Raw genomic sequence first — 18,222 nt, forward strand, 5'->3', positions numbered from 1 at the left:
TGAACTTTAACATTATAGAGGAATTCATTTTTGGCCTCTGGTTCAGAGAGTAAAACAGATATTCTTGTGTACAAATGTTATACACAATTTTCTGCGCAGCATTCCATAATATTTGAGTGAACGAATAGAAGTCATTAAGTGTTGTAATTTTAATGAGAGGACTTTTGACGTAATATGATGGAGTTATTATAATCTTTTACTGGAAGTAGAAGGTATGTTTTCACGGTTTCTTACATTAAGTTTGGCGAGAGAGGAAGTTTTTTGTTTCGAATCTAATATATTTCACATGCCACTATCGCGACCCCAACCCTCTCTTTTTTAACTATACTATTATATTATGGTACATATAATCTTTTGGTCTAAGATACGCACAATTCCCCCTTAGCGTTTGTATTGTTTCAAAGATCAAGACAATATATAAAGGTGTTAATCTAAAAAGTCTCAATGAGAAAGCGTCAACTCCACCTATCGGAGAGCATAGTGCACATTTATCGAATGTGAAACACTCCAGCAAGACATAAAGAAGTATTTTGCCTGAACTTCAAAACGTCCGTAAACATCAAGAGGAAACAAAATTATTCATAAATATTTAGAGCTAATATTTTAACAAATTTTGTAGTTTGATATCTATAACTACTTTTTTCCACGATACAACCTGCAAAGTATCATACTGGCAAACATACAAAATTGAAATATTTTTATAATTCCCATTAATATCGAAGCATACAACCCGATGCATCCTCAATGTATGACGCAAGTGATTATCTCCATATTTTGCAAGCACTTTGATCTATGGGATTCACCATCGTTTAACCATTTAAGAACTTAATTAGCCAACTATTAACTTAGTAAGTATTAAATTTAATATTGTTTAAAGTGTTAACAGTTGTTTTAATTAATGTCTTAATAATTCAATAACTTTACAATCAATATAGAGAAACCAACCGTAAATTAAGAAATACGTATGTAACTGAATATCAAGCACTGAATGGTCCTCAGTTAATTCACTTTGCGGAAGTAACAATAATATACCAAAACGCTACGTTATAATAGATAGATAAATACATTTTATAAAAATTAAAACCGTTTCATGTTACAAAATTAATTTGGATGATAATTTATGAAGGGTGACATGTTTTAAACAGTACAAAGCTCTCATAACTTTCATTTAAACCAAAACACGCATAAAGGGAATGTTTTGTTAGAGCAACATTATTTATGTATACAAGTATGAAGTTATAAAATAATGTTATAAATGAAATTTATTCGTAACTTGTGTTTCTAATAACTAATTACAAAGGACGGCTAGAACAATTCGGCTAGTTCTTTTTGCAAAATATTATTTGAATTCCCAGAAAATTTTATATCAAGAAATAAAATTAAAGAAATAATCTGGAGTGTTTTGAATATAAAAACAATTTTCCAGTATTTATATTTTTTAATCTAAATTTAACTGCCACCTAACAGCCGTTGACACTCTCCCAAATTGGTGCAACATACGTTTACAATTGCAATAATCCTAATAATATTATAAATGCGAAAGCGTCTCTGTTACTTTGCTTAACTTCCACGTGTAAATAATACAAAGAATTGTATTAAACTTTTCCATGGTCGTTCTTACTGTTCCTAGAATGAATATAGGCATGTTCCTATTTATAAAACCCCTCTGGGCTACGCTCTGCTAGTATTTAATGTATTGAATGATTCAATGTTGGTCTTAAAATTTTCTCTATAATAATGAACAGAGTTTGTTTTATGTAATGCTATTGTTTATAAATGATTTTTTTTATTTAAATTTATTTGTACTAATAAAAATTATTCTCCAATGAATAACCCTTATTTTCATGCCGATTCAGGTTTCAGCCATTAGGTAAGGACTAATCTATTTATTAAATGTATAAAACACAAGAAGATCAGAATTAGACACCGAAAAATCCGTTTGAAGCAATCTGAAAGAACTATGTTAGATAAAAGTTCACTGGATTGTGCTTCTAAACTAATGTACCGGTTGCAGCTTTAAATGTTTTTATATATTAAAATATGTTTCATATTATAAAAACCAAACACGTGAATGACCTAAAATGTACTTTTAACTGTTTATCAACTATTTATCAGTAGATCTAAAACACCATCTTACTATAAAATTTTACTATCCATTTAAAGGCGGATATAACGTCCTTCTTAGTTTAATTTTTTCCAATGTAAACTTCTATTAACTGCGATGTACATTTTCTTGACCAGGTCTATGGAAAAATAAATTATGTAACAAATTATACTGAAAACAATTAGTAATGTAAAATGGCGATAAATTTGCACGTTTAGTGTATGGTATTGACCGTGACCACATGGGAAACTCAATGTTAGCTTTGGAAATATAATTAGATGGAACCAGCAGTAGTCATACACGTGCAACGACTAACGAATTGCGTGCAAAGCGCAGGTAACTGCCAGTTTTGCAGATAATAGAGACAACGTAGTGTAACTTTTACTTTCAATTTAAACACTGTTTGAAACCTAAGTTATAGTTCCTGTGACAAAATATTGGTTAAGTTAGGTTTCTCAGAACTGTGTATGAACGTATATGTATATATATATATATATATATATATATATATATATATATATATATATATATGCATCAGTACAACAAGGTAAACGTACTTATGGCATTGTTGATATCTTATACTGGATGTTAATTCCAATGAGATTGTTTAAAAATTCAACCTTATTCTAGCGTCAGAAATTGTGTATGATTAGTATATCTGCCTCTACACTCGCAACACATTATTATGGACAAGGAGAAATGCATTTATCTAATTAGTGACTTAACCACAGACATTGAAATAATAAGAAATGGACATATACCACCCTCTTATTGCAATCAACCATTGAGTGATTTTTTGCTATTATATTCCTCAAATCCAATAAAAACCCTTTTTTCAGATATAAATCAATGATATATTGTATCTATCCGTGGCTATTGATGCCAATAAACATTCAATTTATTTCGAAATTTAAGCATTTGTTACAATACATTAACATAAATCAATAATTTACAGAACTGAATCTATTGCGATGAAAAAACAAGGATAATAAGCAACAAGCATAACATTTTACACGATGAATAATTAATTTCTGATCCACTAAGTTTGGGAAAGTAAATTTTTTTCCGTTTTTCTACATACTAGTATATAGTTAGCTTATTCGAGTAAGACTTTGTCTGGATTTATTTAGAACACCTTTATTACGTTTGCATCAATTCTGTTGGTTAAAAGAACATCGTCTATCTAGGATGGCATCTAGAAAGGAGGTGTAGGGGAAAGTAAATGTTCTGGTGGCGTGACTGTGCATCGATAAGAACACAAACCACACCTCGGCTGATGAGGCCGGTGATTTGTTTCGCCAGCGGTGGCAGTGTAGATTAGATGATACTACTGTTTCGGAGTTGTGTACTAAGCAAATTAAACCACCGCACTCATTCTTACTCTAATCGTGTATTACACCTTATAATGGGCGGTAATTTTGAAATGTGTAACATTACAAAAAAACTAAAGTATTAACTAAATTGAATGGCACAGAAAGCAGGAGATATAGTTACAATGTAAAACAATAAGGATGACGTGTGGCTATAACAAGTAAATAAAAGACAATTACAAAGTATTCCTTTTTATTGTTACTTTGCTAACCAATAGTTTAATGACACAAAAATAATACGAAAGGTGTTTGAAAACACCAAACTGTTTAAGTAACAGAATTTGTAATTTACACAAATGGTTAGGCGTTTATTAGCTGAATGACTCTGAAACATCAAATAATAAACATGTATAAATATAACCATATTTTATAATTATTCTGAATGTTTTCAAGCAAGGATTTATTGTGTTGCAACGTAAATTGAGACTGTAACTTCTAATAATTAAATACAAAGTATATTTCTATATTTGTTACTTTCAAAGTTTATTTACGATAATAAAAACAGTTTGAACATAGTAAATACTTGTTCGGGACAATCAAAAACGGCAAAATTTAATAATTTCTTATTTTCAGTAAGTTACTGTAATGTTAATCATACATGTTAAACAATAAATAATATTATAAAATACGATTGTGTATACTCTTTTTGAGTTTGCTACCAAATACCACACTTTCATAAATATGTATAGATTTGCTAGCCTTTTAAACTAAATATTAAATACTTTTGACGCACAATATCATGCTTTTGAATTAAATACAATTTGTCAGTGGCGAAGAATGATTCACCGTTGGAACAATTACTGCATTTTTATAGTTGCAACTCAGGTTTAAATTACGTTTTTATTTTTATAAACAAAACTTATTACAAAATAAATAAATATTCTATATCAGTATCCCAAATCAAGTCACTCAGTTAATAGAAAACATACTTCAATAATATCTAAAATTAAAATTATAAATTTTCAGGGCTTATGTACATAGATAGAAAATCTAACTTACTACTTGCAACAGAAATGTTACTGTAACTTCCTAGTTCATGTTACATAATTTATTCTTAAATATAAATATATATTCCATTGTAATTGTCTTTAAATTCCGACTTAAATTAAATTCAGAGTAAAAAATTGATTGTAAATAGATTGTATATAACCTTATTTTTAGTTAAGTTACTCTAGCTTATTTGAGTATTATATACAGCCAGTGACAAAGAACATATATCTAACAGGAGATCTGTTTCAATGTAATTATTTACACTGTAAGTTTTGACATAAACAAAGTTCAATTATGATGTAACTTTGTCAATTCCATTATATACTTCATAACTTAAAATTCATATTTCACTGTCTTGAGATATGAAAAAGGAACGAAAAACGATAGTTATGTTTAGCTTTAAATGGAAACATCGTGACAGTCCCTTAAATCATTATTAATTTTATTTATATTGCTTATATTTGGCAAATAAATTAGGCTATTTTTCAAGACAGGTATTATACAAATGAATTATAAAAACATTAAGTCCTTCGTACGTGTGCTTATTCTCGTATAAAACTTGTTATCAGTCTTCTTGCGTATAAAATAAATACCTTTCAATATAGAAACAAACATTTCAACCTTCTCAATATTATGCCTTTCAACTTACATAAATACAGTTTAAAACGTTTTGACATTACAGAATTACATTTGTCGTAAAACACTACATAGCTATTTACATAAAAGTATTGATCCGTCCGTATATGTATTTGGCCCTATGTAAAGGTCCTTTTGGATTTCGGGACGAACATTAGGATGAGCAAATCACTGATTAGGGAAAACCCCCGCGACGATTCCTCTCGTTAAACACCAAGTCGGGCATAACGGAGTCCTCACCGTCATCCTCGCTTCGTCAGACGGTGGTCTCCATGGCCAGGACGCTTTGTCAACACAGGCTGTCCTTGCCGTCGAGGAAGAGGTCCTCAGGAGATCCGGGGTACCGCTTCCCCAGGGCATCCCCGTTGTGACTCATGTGGTTTACGTGCAGGTGGTTACTGGCTCGGGCCGCCTTCTTCTTCTTCCGCTGGTTGCGCCTGTGCTGGCGGAATTTAAGGCAGGCGGTGATGAGAATGAGCAGAGTCAGCACGAGCAGAGCCCCCGCCCCTATGTACACGTACAGCACAGGGATCCCAAATTGGAAAGCGCAGTTGGACTCCTCCTCGTCGTACCCGGAGGGGCAGTGACGCGTGCCGTCACACCAAAGCTCGGCACTGATACATGCGTTCAATTCAGGACACCTAAGGATAGAAGTGGAGGATTAGTAAAATCATGCGTTGACTTAAAAATTTACCATACGCTGCATTATATGATTTACGGCTTTATCTGTGGTCGGTTAAAATATGTTTGATCCAGCGTGTGAAAATGTAATTTTTATTATGACGAAATGTATGTGTAAAAGTAAAATTTATGATTTCAATACAATAAAACAGAAAAAATACCAATAATTTATCATTTTTAAAATGGTGGTATAAAATTATTAAAGTTATCATTCGTATTACAAATTTCTTTTAGGTTTAGTATAATAGACTAAATAATTAGTACCTAAAAACTACTTAACTTAGAGTACTTTTTCATGAGGATTTTGGGAAATATTTTAAAGTACAAAATGCTTATGGTTGAAACCCAGTTAAATATTATTCAATAAACAATGCCTATAAATAAATAAAAATTGTATATTCAGTAAGAAATATATTTCTGTTGCCTAAATAACAGACATATTACGTATATTATAACAAAATTATCTGTGGTAATAATAATTAATATAAACAAAATTTGGTTTTATTTGTGTTTTATCACATTAAATAAATAATTAGTTTAGCTCTAAAAAACCACTTCCTAAGACATAATTGATAAAGAGATAATGATGTAGGCCTACTCGATAGCAATTTGTAGAGTTTTATTTACCAGTAAAATCGTCTGTTGAATTTTTTTAATTGTACCTTTAAAAAAAAATGATACCGATTGGAATTTTTATCTTTAAGTACCATCAGCCTTTACAAGTTAAATACAAAAAAACTATTTTTATAAAACTAATTTGAAATTATTCTTCTGAAATCAGATATTGCTACTTTACAAAAAATCTAACAAAATACCACAGCCTGCACAAGGTCATTACTGATGATATGTAAAATGTTATTTAGCCCTCCATTTCACTAACTGGACGTGGAAAATTTCTACGTTTAAAGTTAGTTTTTTCCATCCGATATCCTTGCTGATTATTATATTGTTAGGCACGAATCTTCGCAGATAGATTATAAGTTTTATAACTGTAAAACATGGTTTATTGATTTAGTTTTATTCTTTTGATTACCAATTCACATAGATGGATTGTGTTTGATGGATTGTGTTTTTAGTTCAAATATGTATTATTGAATTCACTGGAAATAACATTTATATATCACAAATGGAGAAAAAAGCATTGTAACTGAACAATGTTGTGTAAAATATTCCTCTACATCTATATATTTGTGGATAATTTATGTTTGACAACTTATAATGCCTTCACAATTTAATTTGAACATTTTATCTTATACAAATTTGTACTCTAGCCCATTTATCTTTATCTCTACGAAAACGTAACATAGTTAAAAAACGTAATATGTTTCTATTCAGGGCAGATAAAGTCTTAACAACAAATTTATATGCATTCAACGTCTTAAATTCTTTGAAATAAATTGTAACGGATAAACTATTTGATAGTTTTAGGAACGAAAAAAATTATTTCTATACAAGTTATTACACAACTAATGTTTTGCTTGATCTACTAATGTATTAAACTTCCAATAATTCATTAAATGAATAATTCAGATTTATTGTATAGGTTATTTTTCTTATGTTAATTAAAACATACATAGAAAATACATTGATGTTACTAGCAATATATAGGTGGTATTTGTTTGTTAATAGGCTTAATATTATTAATGAAATATATTAAAATTATTCTTTTACAGTAACTGTTTGATAAGTGTGTAGTTATCTTATCAGTTTTATGACAATGTGAAATAAATCCCACCCAAATGTGAATCAAATAGATTGTTAGAGAATTAAGCTATTCGCCAAGTTTACCTACCTGTATGGACAATCTAGAGGACTTGTAGAAGACATGACAAAGGAACTGGTTGCAGTGAGGAGCGGTCTCTTGGAGACCTCCATCCAGGATACAGAGTAACTTCCAGGCTCTCTCTCCAGGAACTCTACCACAAAGCTTCTGGCGTGAGGCGTCAACAGAGTCAGACTTGAGCTACGGTTCCAACCGTCAGAAAACACCTCCACTACACGCAACTTATGGCCACCTATGTCCCCTGCAGGGCAAACCACCTTTGGTTCTCTAGCACCAGCACCAGTGTACACTAAGATACGGTTCAACGTATCGCATTGGAAAGAATCCTTTTTCCATCTGCTCTGAGGAAGTTCATAACCTTTGATTTTTAGATATAAGAAGTTATTTGAAGTATCCTCTGGCTCTACCAACCAAGGAAAGTTTGCACAACTGTTCAATTCAACGCGTTCTTCGCTTGCCACCTCTTCACTGACACGAGCAGCAATGACTTCGTTGAACTCCACTTTACTGACAGCAGGACTTCTAAGAACCACTTCCCCACTGGATCCTCGTAACCTCCTTTCGTCCCTGTGCTTTGCGCAAGCTTCACCAACGACTTCTGAGGGAACGCTTATAAATTGATATTCACCTTCGAAGTAAAAGTCACTAAAGTCCTGAGTGATGTTCATGAAAGTGACGGTAAAGTTCACTTCAACTGCTGAGGTAGTTAGAGTGGTAACGGTTATCGGGTCAGACACTTTGGAACATACACAATCCCGAGGAAGCTGTATAGCCGGCCAGGGATACTCCGATACCCAGAGTTCCGCTATAGCAGGAGACTCAATGGCCTTAATACACTTCCATCTTCCAGTCCTGGCGTCTTCCTGAGTAGAACATGGTCTCTCTCCGAACTTCGCTCTAGTAAATGTCAAGCGAACTCTCTCACCTGGTCCGGGCTCAAACCGTAGGATGCAACTAAGATTTTGAGCACCTCCTCTTCCATAGTAGAAAACGCTTCTTGGTGACTGAAACTTCCCAGAGGGTAAAGAGTTTGTAGAAGACATAAATACTCGGTCACAAGGATTTTCAGATCCTTTGACGTGATTCCCTTCCAGAGATGTGTCCACAAATTCGTAGCGTATGAGGAAGTTGAGCGGGAACAAGACAGAGCCTTGCCTGAGGAACTGTTCTAGAGTGAGTTCGCTTCCAGAACTCACGTAACTCTCGGCTAGAGAGCATGGGCGAGTAAAGCGTGAACTGTTGCTGAGTAGCGTATGGTCACAGAGTCTTGGAACTTCATCCTTGCAGAACTCGCCCAACAAGCTTACATTGGTCTGGAACAGCAAAAACATCTGTAAGCATCATCACAACTCAATAAAATTTGCATCACAGCATAATCAGCTCAGCAAATCATTGAGAAGTTGTTGCAATAGCGAATCGGATAGGAGTTATAACAGCACACAGCACTAGAGAAACGTCGGGTAAAGAGCTGTTTACAATAAATCCCACTGTCTGAAGTAGTTACATGGAGTCGGCCGCTAGGTTATATTGATCGCGGATGTCTCGCTCAAGTTCTGCTAAACTGCAGTTGAGTCTTGTTTTACAACCGTAAGTGCTTTCGTATCCAGGCTGTTTATCTACTCGAGGGAAACTTTTGCTTTCTCTCTCGTTTATAAAAACTCGTATAGTGTTATGAACACTACAAAGCTATATAATCTATGTAGCATACCGTATTTTTAACTTCTGAAATAGCTTTATCTATTACTGATATGTTACTGTTTAAGGATGTGTATTGCAAAAGGTTTAATATTATCATTGAACAAAAAAATAGCTGTGTAAACTATCTTTTACACCTAAAAAATTTTAAATAAATAAATATTGTTTGTTGCATATCATTGGTAACTATTAAAAAAAGTGTAACATAAAATAAAAGTTTTATGATAAGAATGAATACTTTGATACGTCAAAAATACATAACTTATATTAAATATCTAGTTAAGCTAACATTCGTCTCTGCAGTGAGGAATGTATATATGAAACATTAATTATCATAAAATATTTAACTAATTTCAGGATAACTAATTACTTAGAACAGCTTATTAATTAATATATATTTAAATGATTAGAAGATACATGTTCCATATTAATATTTCACCATTACACATATATGACAACTTGAGCTTTAGTAATTATTCATAATCATCATAATCATTGTCAGATTACTATTTTTGTATTAAAAGTGTTTCTTCCAAATGGAAAGGTTACGTATTAATTTTTTATTGGTGGTATCAAAATATATTGGTTTTTCCACTTAATATTATTTTATTTACTAAATGTATGTAATAATTACCATTAAAAACTGAAAGTCTTTTTTGTTTAGATTAAGGTTGTGAAATATTAAACTGTATTGTAAGCAAGGACTGTTTTGAGAGGATTTAAATAATGGGTTCGATTGGCAATACAACACCCTTAAATGAACTAACACATATTTTATTTGCAATAGCATCTCTTTATATTGATTTAAACTTTACATAACAATGTATATCATCAACATATATATTGAACACAAAACTTTAATACCAATAATGAATAATGTTTATTATTGGAATTATTTATTACAATTCATGTTTAATTGATTTTTTCTATAACATTTATTAGTAAATTTTGTAGTGTTTCAATAATTATGTATTTATGAATTAAACATGAGAAAACTTTCTTTTAAAATATCTACACATTTACATAAAATTACATGATTAAAACAAATGAGTGACTTTTCCAAATTGGGTAACATTTACAAAAATTATATGGAATAGGAAAACATGAATTTCAATATTAAACTATTAATTTGATTTCTACACATGATAATCTTTTCTTTTTATTACTTTAGGTACAGGTAGCTTGGAATTTTAAATGAGACATATTAAAATTATTAATGAACCCTGATATACAATATTACGTTCCTAAAATTAAATACAAACATTTTCTTAACTTATATTTTGTTTGCACTTGACAAATTTCGCCTAAAAGAATTTTTCCCGCACACAAACACTTGCACTGGCTCTCCCGAAATCTCTTTCCGAATCGACTCTCTTAGACTTCCCTCATCTCCCTCGTTCCTGATTTTTTAAGTTGCCCCCACCAGCTCTCCTGACCACGCCTATGCTGATCTCCCCATCGTAATTGGTGATTACCAGCATGGCTGTCTCTTACATCGTCGCATGATTTTTTGAAATTAGCATTTCCGCTGCTTAAACAAGCATTTCCTGTTTCTTCATCATCGGTGTCTGGGCGGATGTGCGTATCCACTTAAATCCGGAGGATGTTTGTTTCGAATTGTAATACTACAAGACTTCCTTTCCAGCAACTATCTGTACATTGATTCTATAAATTTTGTTATACTTATAATTACGTATGTCTTACAAAACTAATCAATCGCTAAGAAGCTCTTGTTGAAATAAAATAAATAATGATGAGACTGGATAATTGTCTACAAAGACAAAGGAATTTGGTACAGTTTTAATCATTTTCAGTTCGATTTTGTACTTGTAACATTTCCTAGTACTTTAACAACTAGTCCCAATCCGTTCCTTTATAAATGTCTACAATAATTAGTCCCAGAAAAAATACTAAAAGACTCAAAGCCTGTCTCATCCAGTAAAACGTAAGGCACCACATATTATATTAAATATTTGCAAAAATTTTTTCATTAAGCTGTTATTTACTCACATTTAATTGTGCGATTGTGGCACAATCATAAAAATAATGATTGATAAAATCAAAATCCTATTATTAGATGAATAATTGTTAATTATACGTTGAAGACAGCAGCGCGCTCTCAACACAATGTGCTAGTATTACGATGGTGATAGCTGTTTACTTCCACGGATTCTGGCCATGTGATGAAATGTTGATAAGCTAGTGTGAATAGAATATAACAAAAATTGCTATAAGAAATTAAATGGCGCTTTGGTTCTCTGTTTTACAAATTAAAGTACGGCATATCTGGGGCAGCCCACTTTCATTAAAAATAGAATAATAACCAATATTCGGTATATTTGGAAAAAATTGCAGAATAGACATAAAAAGGTAGAAGAATAATCTTAGAAACAGGCCTTGTTATACAGCCTTCTCCTTCTTGAAGTAATTTACATTGTGTGCTTACTTCAAGTATAAAGTCTTACTTAGGTAAAAATACCTTCACTAAATCCTTTACTAGGACGCGTTGAACCCTTTTGATAAATCAATTGACTATACATGCCGATTTGTTCTCAACAGCCCCATTACAAATGAGGAATAAATATGCACACAGTTATTTTAAATTATTTAAAAGATTAATTATAATCTATTGAAACAGTAAGCACAATTGCAAATTCCAGTTGCGATACTAGTATGAGTTAATTACATCAATCTATAACTATAAAACTATTCTGAAACTAAACAAACTAGACTATAGTATACTTATGCCATAAGTTGGACTAGTTTATTTACAAATATGATATTCAATTTCCATTGTAATATTTTCAGTGGTAGTAAGTGTAGCAAGTGCGTCTGTCCGCTACTACAGGACAAAGCTATTCAGCAGTTGGTTTGGCGTGACGATAAGTTTAGAGTTCGACGTGTGGGATGGAAAATGGTTGGGGGAGGAGTAACTGCTATGGTGGCGCGCCTAGGCACCAACTTACTGAACTTGTTGTTCTGTAACTGTCAGCGTGCAAGCAGATTGTGAACGCATTTTCCACTTATTATTTATTTATTACGATGAGTATGTTAATATATAAACACACATATATGTATATGTATTTCTATCATTGGCATCTTACAAAGGTTAATATTCCACCATGGTCTCACCCAATTTTGTGCCACATTTGAACAATAAATTATTGATCTAAAAACTTTAATCAACGAATTAATTCCCCCTCCCCGCATCATCCTGCTTCTAATATTATCTGTGAAAAGCTCACTAAGATGATTTTCTATCAAACTCTCATTAGATCAATATCTTAAAAAATTGTTTTAAATAAGACAGAATGAAAAAAGAAATGTATTTGCTAAATATCAAGACTTTTATGTTGAATAAAACTTAATAGCTAAACATACAATTAAAAAACCAATTTACAGTAGCCTAAATAATATTACGTACACGTTAATGCGTAAACTAATTCATAATATAACAAATACAAGAATATATATTAGGAACATTGATGTTTTTGGATTTTGTATTTACTGATTTGTTAATTTTGTTTTTTTCGTTGCTATTGTAATTATCTATAAGAAAAATTTAAAAATTTAAAATTTTAAAATAATTTTTAACATAATTGAAAATGTACACAATAATTTATTATTCTGTTTGACCATTACATCTAGTTTGAACTATGTATTCAAAGAGCAAGCCACTGAGTATTTGTGAAAATTTGTTTACAGAATTACGAGTTTTGAATTAAAATACATATACTAAGTGAAGTAAATAATTTAAAAATCTAAAAACAACATTACAATTATATATTTTTTAGAACTGTCTTTTAAGAATAAATATAGCTTTATTATATAAAAAATATTGTATTATTAGTATACCTATGCTATACCGTCTAGATTAAAACCTATGTACAAACACTGTATACCTAAATAACTGTAAAATCTTCATATTTTTGAAATCGATATTTCAGTATTCAAACAAAATATGACTATACAAAATCGGTTTTATCATGAAGAAATATGATTGAAGAGATTTTGAATTTTAAACCAGAGCAAAATTGTACGTAAATCAATGAATACCAATGCTGTATAATATAATACCATCACTGAATAACATTGAATTTCTAAGTATTCCTAGGGGTTTATCTAACAGATACCAAAATAAAGTGTATAGCTGTAAGGATATAATGTATCGAGAAATAATATAAATCATGTTTCATTAGTTATCATGTCTAACAATCACCAATACCGCGAACTTGTCATATTTTCAAATGACGAAAGACAACTGATAAATCTAACACTTAGAAACAATAACTAAAAAAAACGAATTATTGTCCATACATAGCCTACCTGAAGGCCTGTGACGGAAGTGATACGCCCATCCCAAATACGGAGACGAGCGTTGCACTCGGCGCCCAGTTGGAAAGCTGCAGGGTCAGCGCTTGCTGCGTGGTACTTGATGAAAGATAGCCACACCGTTTCGTGAGTGCGGCCCTACACAAGGATAATCACGTTCACAGTTCCACCTTATGAAAATTTCCTTAGCATCTGTACAGTTTTCATTAATGAAAAAGAAGGTAAAATTTGTCTTTGAAAGAGAATGTAATGAATTTACGACATGCTATGTACTTGCAAAGTAAAGTTTTAAAGTTAATACTATTTTATAGTTATAAACTAAAGGTATTTAATTAATGATAAAATGATTTCGAAAATTTGCCATCACTATGTGTTACCAAATGTATGATATAAGTTACGTGGGTATATATATATATATATATACTTTTCGCAAGTTGTGAAGGCAATTATTACGTTAGCATGTGTTTAAAACCACGTAACTCAAAAACCTAAAACAAAAAACTCATTAATGAAAAAAAGAAAGTATGTGAAATAATTTTATGTGTATGTAGTAATTGTCTTCACACCTGCTGAATAAATTAGATTTTAATTCCATTAAAACTTTCCATCGTCAAGAAAAGAAAAATAGCTATGGCTGTAGGTTAATTTAAAACCTAATTAAACCCTATTAAAAAACCAATATATTCATTTGTAAATGCTTGTTATATTTCAGCTAAATATTATATTGCAAATATCATGTAAGAATTAGAATTAAATCATTATCTAACAAATGCATGATGCTGCAAAGTAATGCTGGAAATAAAATGCGTAAAAGCGTGTTGAAATTATATTACCTGAAAGTGGTAGCGGCAAGTTGTGTTGGGGGGTAAGGAGTGCCGCGGGTTTTCCAGGACCCCCCAGGGCGAGTCAAAACTGGTCAATAGGAACTCACACTGACGTCCATCTCTGACGTACTTGTGTGATCGTGCCTCCACAAATAGTGCCTAAAAGTAAGAACTACTATTTTATACATGTATCGAGACAGTAAAAGAAAAACCACAATGAGAAAAACGCTTTATAACGGAAAGAAAGCTGTATAAAGTACAGCTACAACAGACCAGTAGCTAATAGCCGATTTTAATTGTTTAAGCACTCAGCCTGGTTATTTATCAGTGACAAATAGCCCATAAAACATAAATCATCTGCTTTGATAATTGTTATGGGGATCGACATTGGAGGTTATAAAATAGTTAATATACGAAATTTCTTTACTTATAATTGCCCTAGCTTGTGTTCATTAAGACCAATCATTAGACAAATAAATAGATCTTAAACCATTATTATCTATATATTTGTTCAAGAGCATGTCTTAGGGTTTGTGAAGTTAAACACAACACGGGGGTTGAGATTCTTGACTTATGCGTGTCACAACGCTGTGGTAGGATTCGATTGTGTTAATTTAGTTTTAAATTAGTATTAGATTATCTGTTGATTACAGATCTAGAAACGTGGTGCTACTGATTCTTTTATCACTGAATTATGGTAAATGTCCGGAAAAAAATCCTGTTTCCTTCGCATCGTAAAATTTGCCTCAGTGTTATGAAAATGATGGAAAAATTTTCAATAAAATATCATGACTACAGGTAAATTTGTTTTAGATGTACCTTGCTGACAAGCAGACTGATCAAGAAATTCATTGATTGAGAGAATTCGAGATATTTACTTCGCTAACACTCACTGAAACGCTACAGCTGTATATCTGGGGCCATAGCTATTCGTGAAGATCGCAGGTCTGTTCGTGAATCAGTGATGAATTAGTAAGGGGGCTACAGTCAGATGATGGAGAAAAGGTTGCCACATTCGTTTCAGCCAAAGGGTTTATCTCGTATATGTTCTGAGACTGTATTAACCCATTAGTTTATACATAATTGTTTTCAACCCTTATTTTTACTTGATTTAGAATACATAAATGTAATATATTCTATTGCCGAGTTGCTAAAAATGCCTCATAAGCAAAGCAATAGGAAGAACTGTAGATTAATTTAGACTTAAAATTTAGCAGATGCTCTGATTAGTAGAGCGCTATCTTTTAACAACGTGAGTTGATAATAAAACTATACTTACAAATCTTACCACTTTTTCTAAATAATAGAAAATTTTTTTGTCGTATTTGATTAAAATAGTTGAACTAAAGCTGCTATGTTGTCATACCGTTGAAATAAAGTAATTAAAAAACCCAAAGTACTCACTACATTGTTCTATCCACCCCACAAATATGATCACCACAAAATTTGCTAGCCAAAGTTATGAAATTGTAGTAACTAATCAAACTATGCAACTAGCAGTTTCAGTTTGAGTTGTATAATAACAATAGGAGTGAAGCCATACTGCTACTACCCCGACATTAATGTTCCATTATGCTAGTTTATATTGGAATATACTGATATGTATATTTTAGCTGCTATTGTACTTTGATATACAATAATAGTAAGAATTAGTTGAGGTAATGCTAAAAACTTGTTTCACGTTGCCTGCTAAACTTTTATTGTCTTCAACAAACGTTGCTCAACAGTTAGTGAAGTTTGTTGGTTTATACGTTCCCCGTAGTAATAACATTCATTATTTATATACTTACTGTATTATTAGTAACTTATTTTTGTGTACGTAATCACTTTTTATTTTATAAGAAACCTATAAAAACCTAAAAATGTTTCCGTCTATTATATAGGCTCTTTCAATACAACGCCACTTACCATGGCCATTTTACCAGTGGCTTATTATTGTGAGGAATCGATCTGCGATCTATAATATCTAAGTCAAAAATAGTCTGTGTGAATTGATGCAGTACACGACTCCTGCAACACATTAGTAGGCTGCTTTTATTTTATTTTATTGTAAATATGTGTAAGGTTATTACATACCACAGGGTGCGATCAGATTATTGATCTTGAAACGATTTCTTGTTTATATTTTTATGTCACTAAACAATGAAGTCTAGTAAAATGAAGTTACTTTTTAAACATTTCATCGTAGAAATTCAATTTCAAAAATTGATTTAAAATGTTCGTTGATGAGCCGTGTTTTTCAATTATTACAATTTATGGCCGTGTTTATGATCTTTGAAATTAAAGACGTTGTAAATAAGCACATACCATATTAATGGTGAGAAATTCCAAACTATATTACCAATATACCTAGAAAAACACAATTTCAGTATTTGTTACAAAATGAAATGACATTAGTCAAGAAAGTTTTAATCTCTACTAATAAGAGTTATTCAATAAGGGGAATGTAGGGACAATCTTCTAGTAGGGAAAATGTATAGGAACACATCCTTGCGATGCGTGTCCGGACCTAGTACAATAGCAGGAGGTATAACTTTATTTAATACTAGGATCTAAGAAGAACCAATAACAACGGCGCTTGATTATACCGAACAAAGAACGTGCAACTAATCTTACTCTCCTAAAAGTTAAATTCTTCAAGGAAACTTCTGGACTGAGGTCTCTGTTCAGCATGTCATCAAGAGTTTTCACGCTCCCATACACAGCCAGAATTTTTCCACAAAGAGTGAAGTTCACACCTATATAACTAGTGGACTCAACTAAGTTGTTTGGAGTAATATTACACACAGTGCATTTGAATATTTGGTTTTTTGAGGTCATTGTCATAAGAACATCGGGTGATTTTCTCAAGATCAGAGTTTGTGAGAGAAATTTTCTCATCGATATTGCCAGGATCGTAAGAAAAGCGCAGCTGTGATTCAACTGCTTAATAATTTACTAAACAGTTCTGCACAAAATAATGAAAACGGAATTGTGCAGGATGTAGAGCGAAGGACAGAGAAATGATACTCTAATAACCTCTCTCCTTTTTCGCACCCGATGTCGTATCTCCCAATTTCGTCACCTGTTATCTATTACACAAATAGGATTTCACCGATCCGATAACAATTTCAACACATCCATTAAAACTCATCATCAACAGCAATAGTTCATAATCTATCATGTTAAAGGCTAACGAGTATTCCAGTATTACAATTGAAAAACATTTCTCTTTATATTTTGTACAAAGCAAATCGCGTGCAAAGGCAGAACACGTGCTATGGGCTTTTCTAAAACCAGATTTTAGGTGATAAAATGCGTTTTATTTCTACGTAATTTACAATCTGTTGACCAACTACTTTTTCGATTATCCTATAAATATCTAATACCATCGAGATGGCCCTGTTAGACACACTTTTGGAACTGCTACTTTCGGTCGAGGGCGTAAAAAACTTTACTTTCAGTCCTGAAGAAACAGCCACACTAGCCTACGTTTCATGTTAATGTATTATGTGGTCAATAGCATACGGCCTCACAGACTGTATAATTTTTCATCGGTTCCAACTGATTTTGATTTTCTTGTTCATTACTGTTACCACTTCATCTCTTATAAAAGCAGAAAAACGTCTCTCACCACGAAACTCCGCCGGTTATATTAAAAATAATATTTTTCTTCACTGGACTATGTTTTTTTGCATCCATTTCAATAAAATAGTAATTAATGTCATTTATTTTGGTCTGATGATGAGCTCTATTCTCAATAGCGCTAAATTCTCTTAGACGTACCCATTGCCCAATATTATTTTGGACATTGTTTCACGCATGTTT

The 18,222-nt window shown here is 31.9% G+C and overlaps 1 protein-coding gene across 1 annotated transcript in view; it reads right to left on the reverse strand.

Annotated features, from left to right (window-relative positions):
- Positions 1-3,669: 3,669 nt before the first annotated feature.
- LOC124367721 overlaps positions 3,670-18,222 on the reverse strand; it is a 420,242-nt gene continuing 405,689 nt past the window's right edge. Inside the window, exons 7-10 of the mRNA XM_046824798.1 lie at positions 14,425-14,574; positions 13,586-13,729; positions 7,574-8,877; positions 3,670-5,741 (exon numbers count right to left, since the gene is read on the reverse strand). Coding sequence (XP_046680754.1) covers positions 5,390-5,741; positions 7,574-8,877; positions 13,586-13,729; positions 14,425-14,574 — 1,950 coding nt within the window. The 3' untranslated portion in view covers positions 3,670-5,389. The remainder of the gene's footprint in view (positions 5,742-7,573; positions 8,878-13,585; positions 13,730-14,424; positions 14,575-18,222) is intronic.

The sequence above is a fragment of the Homalodisca vitripennis genome, chromosome 8 (assembly GCF_021130785.1).
Source record: "Homalodisca vitripennis isolate AUS2020 chromosome 8, UT_GWSS_2.1, whole genome shotgun sequence".
Lineage (NCBI taxonomy): Eukaryota > Metazoa > Arthropoda > Insecta > Hemiptera > Cicadellidae > Homalodisca > Homalodisca vitripennis.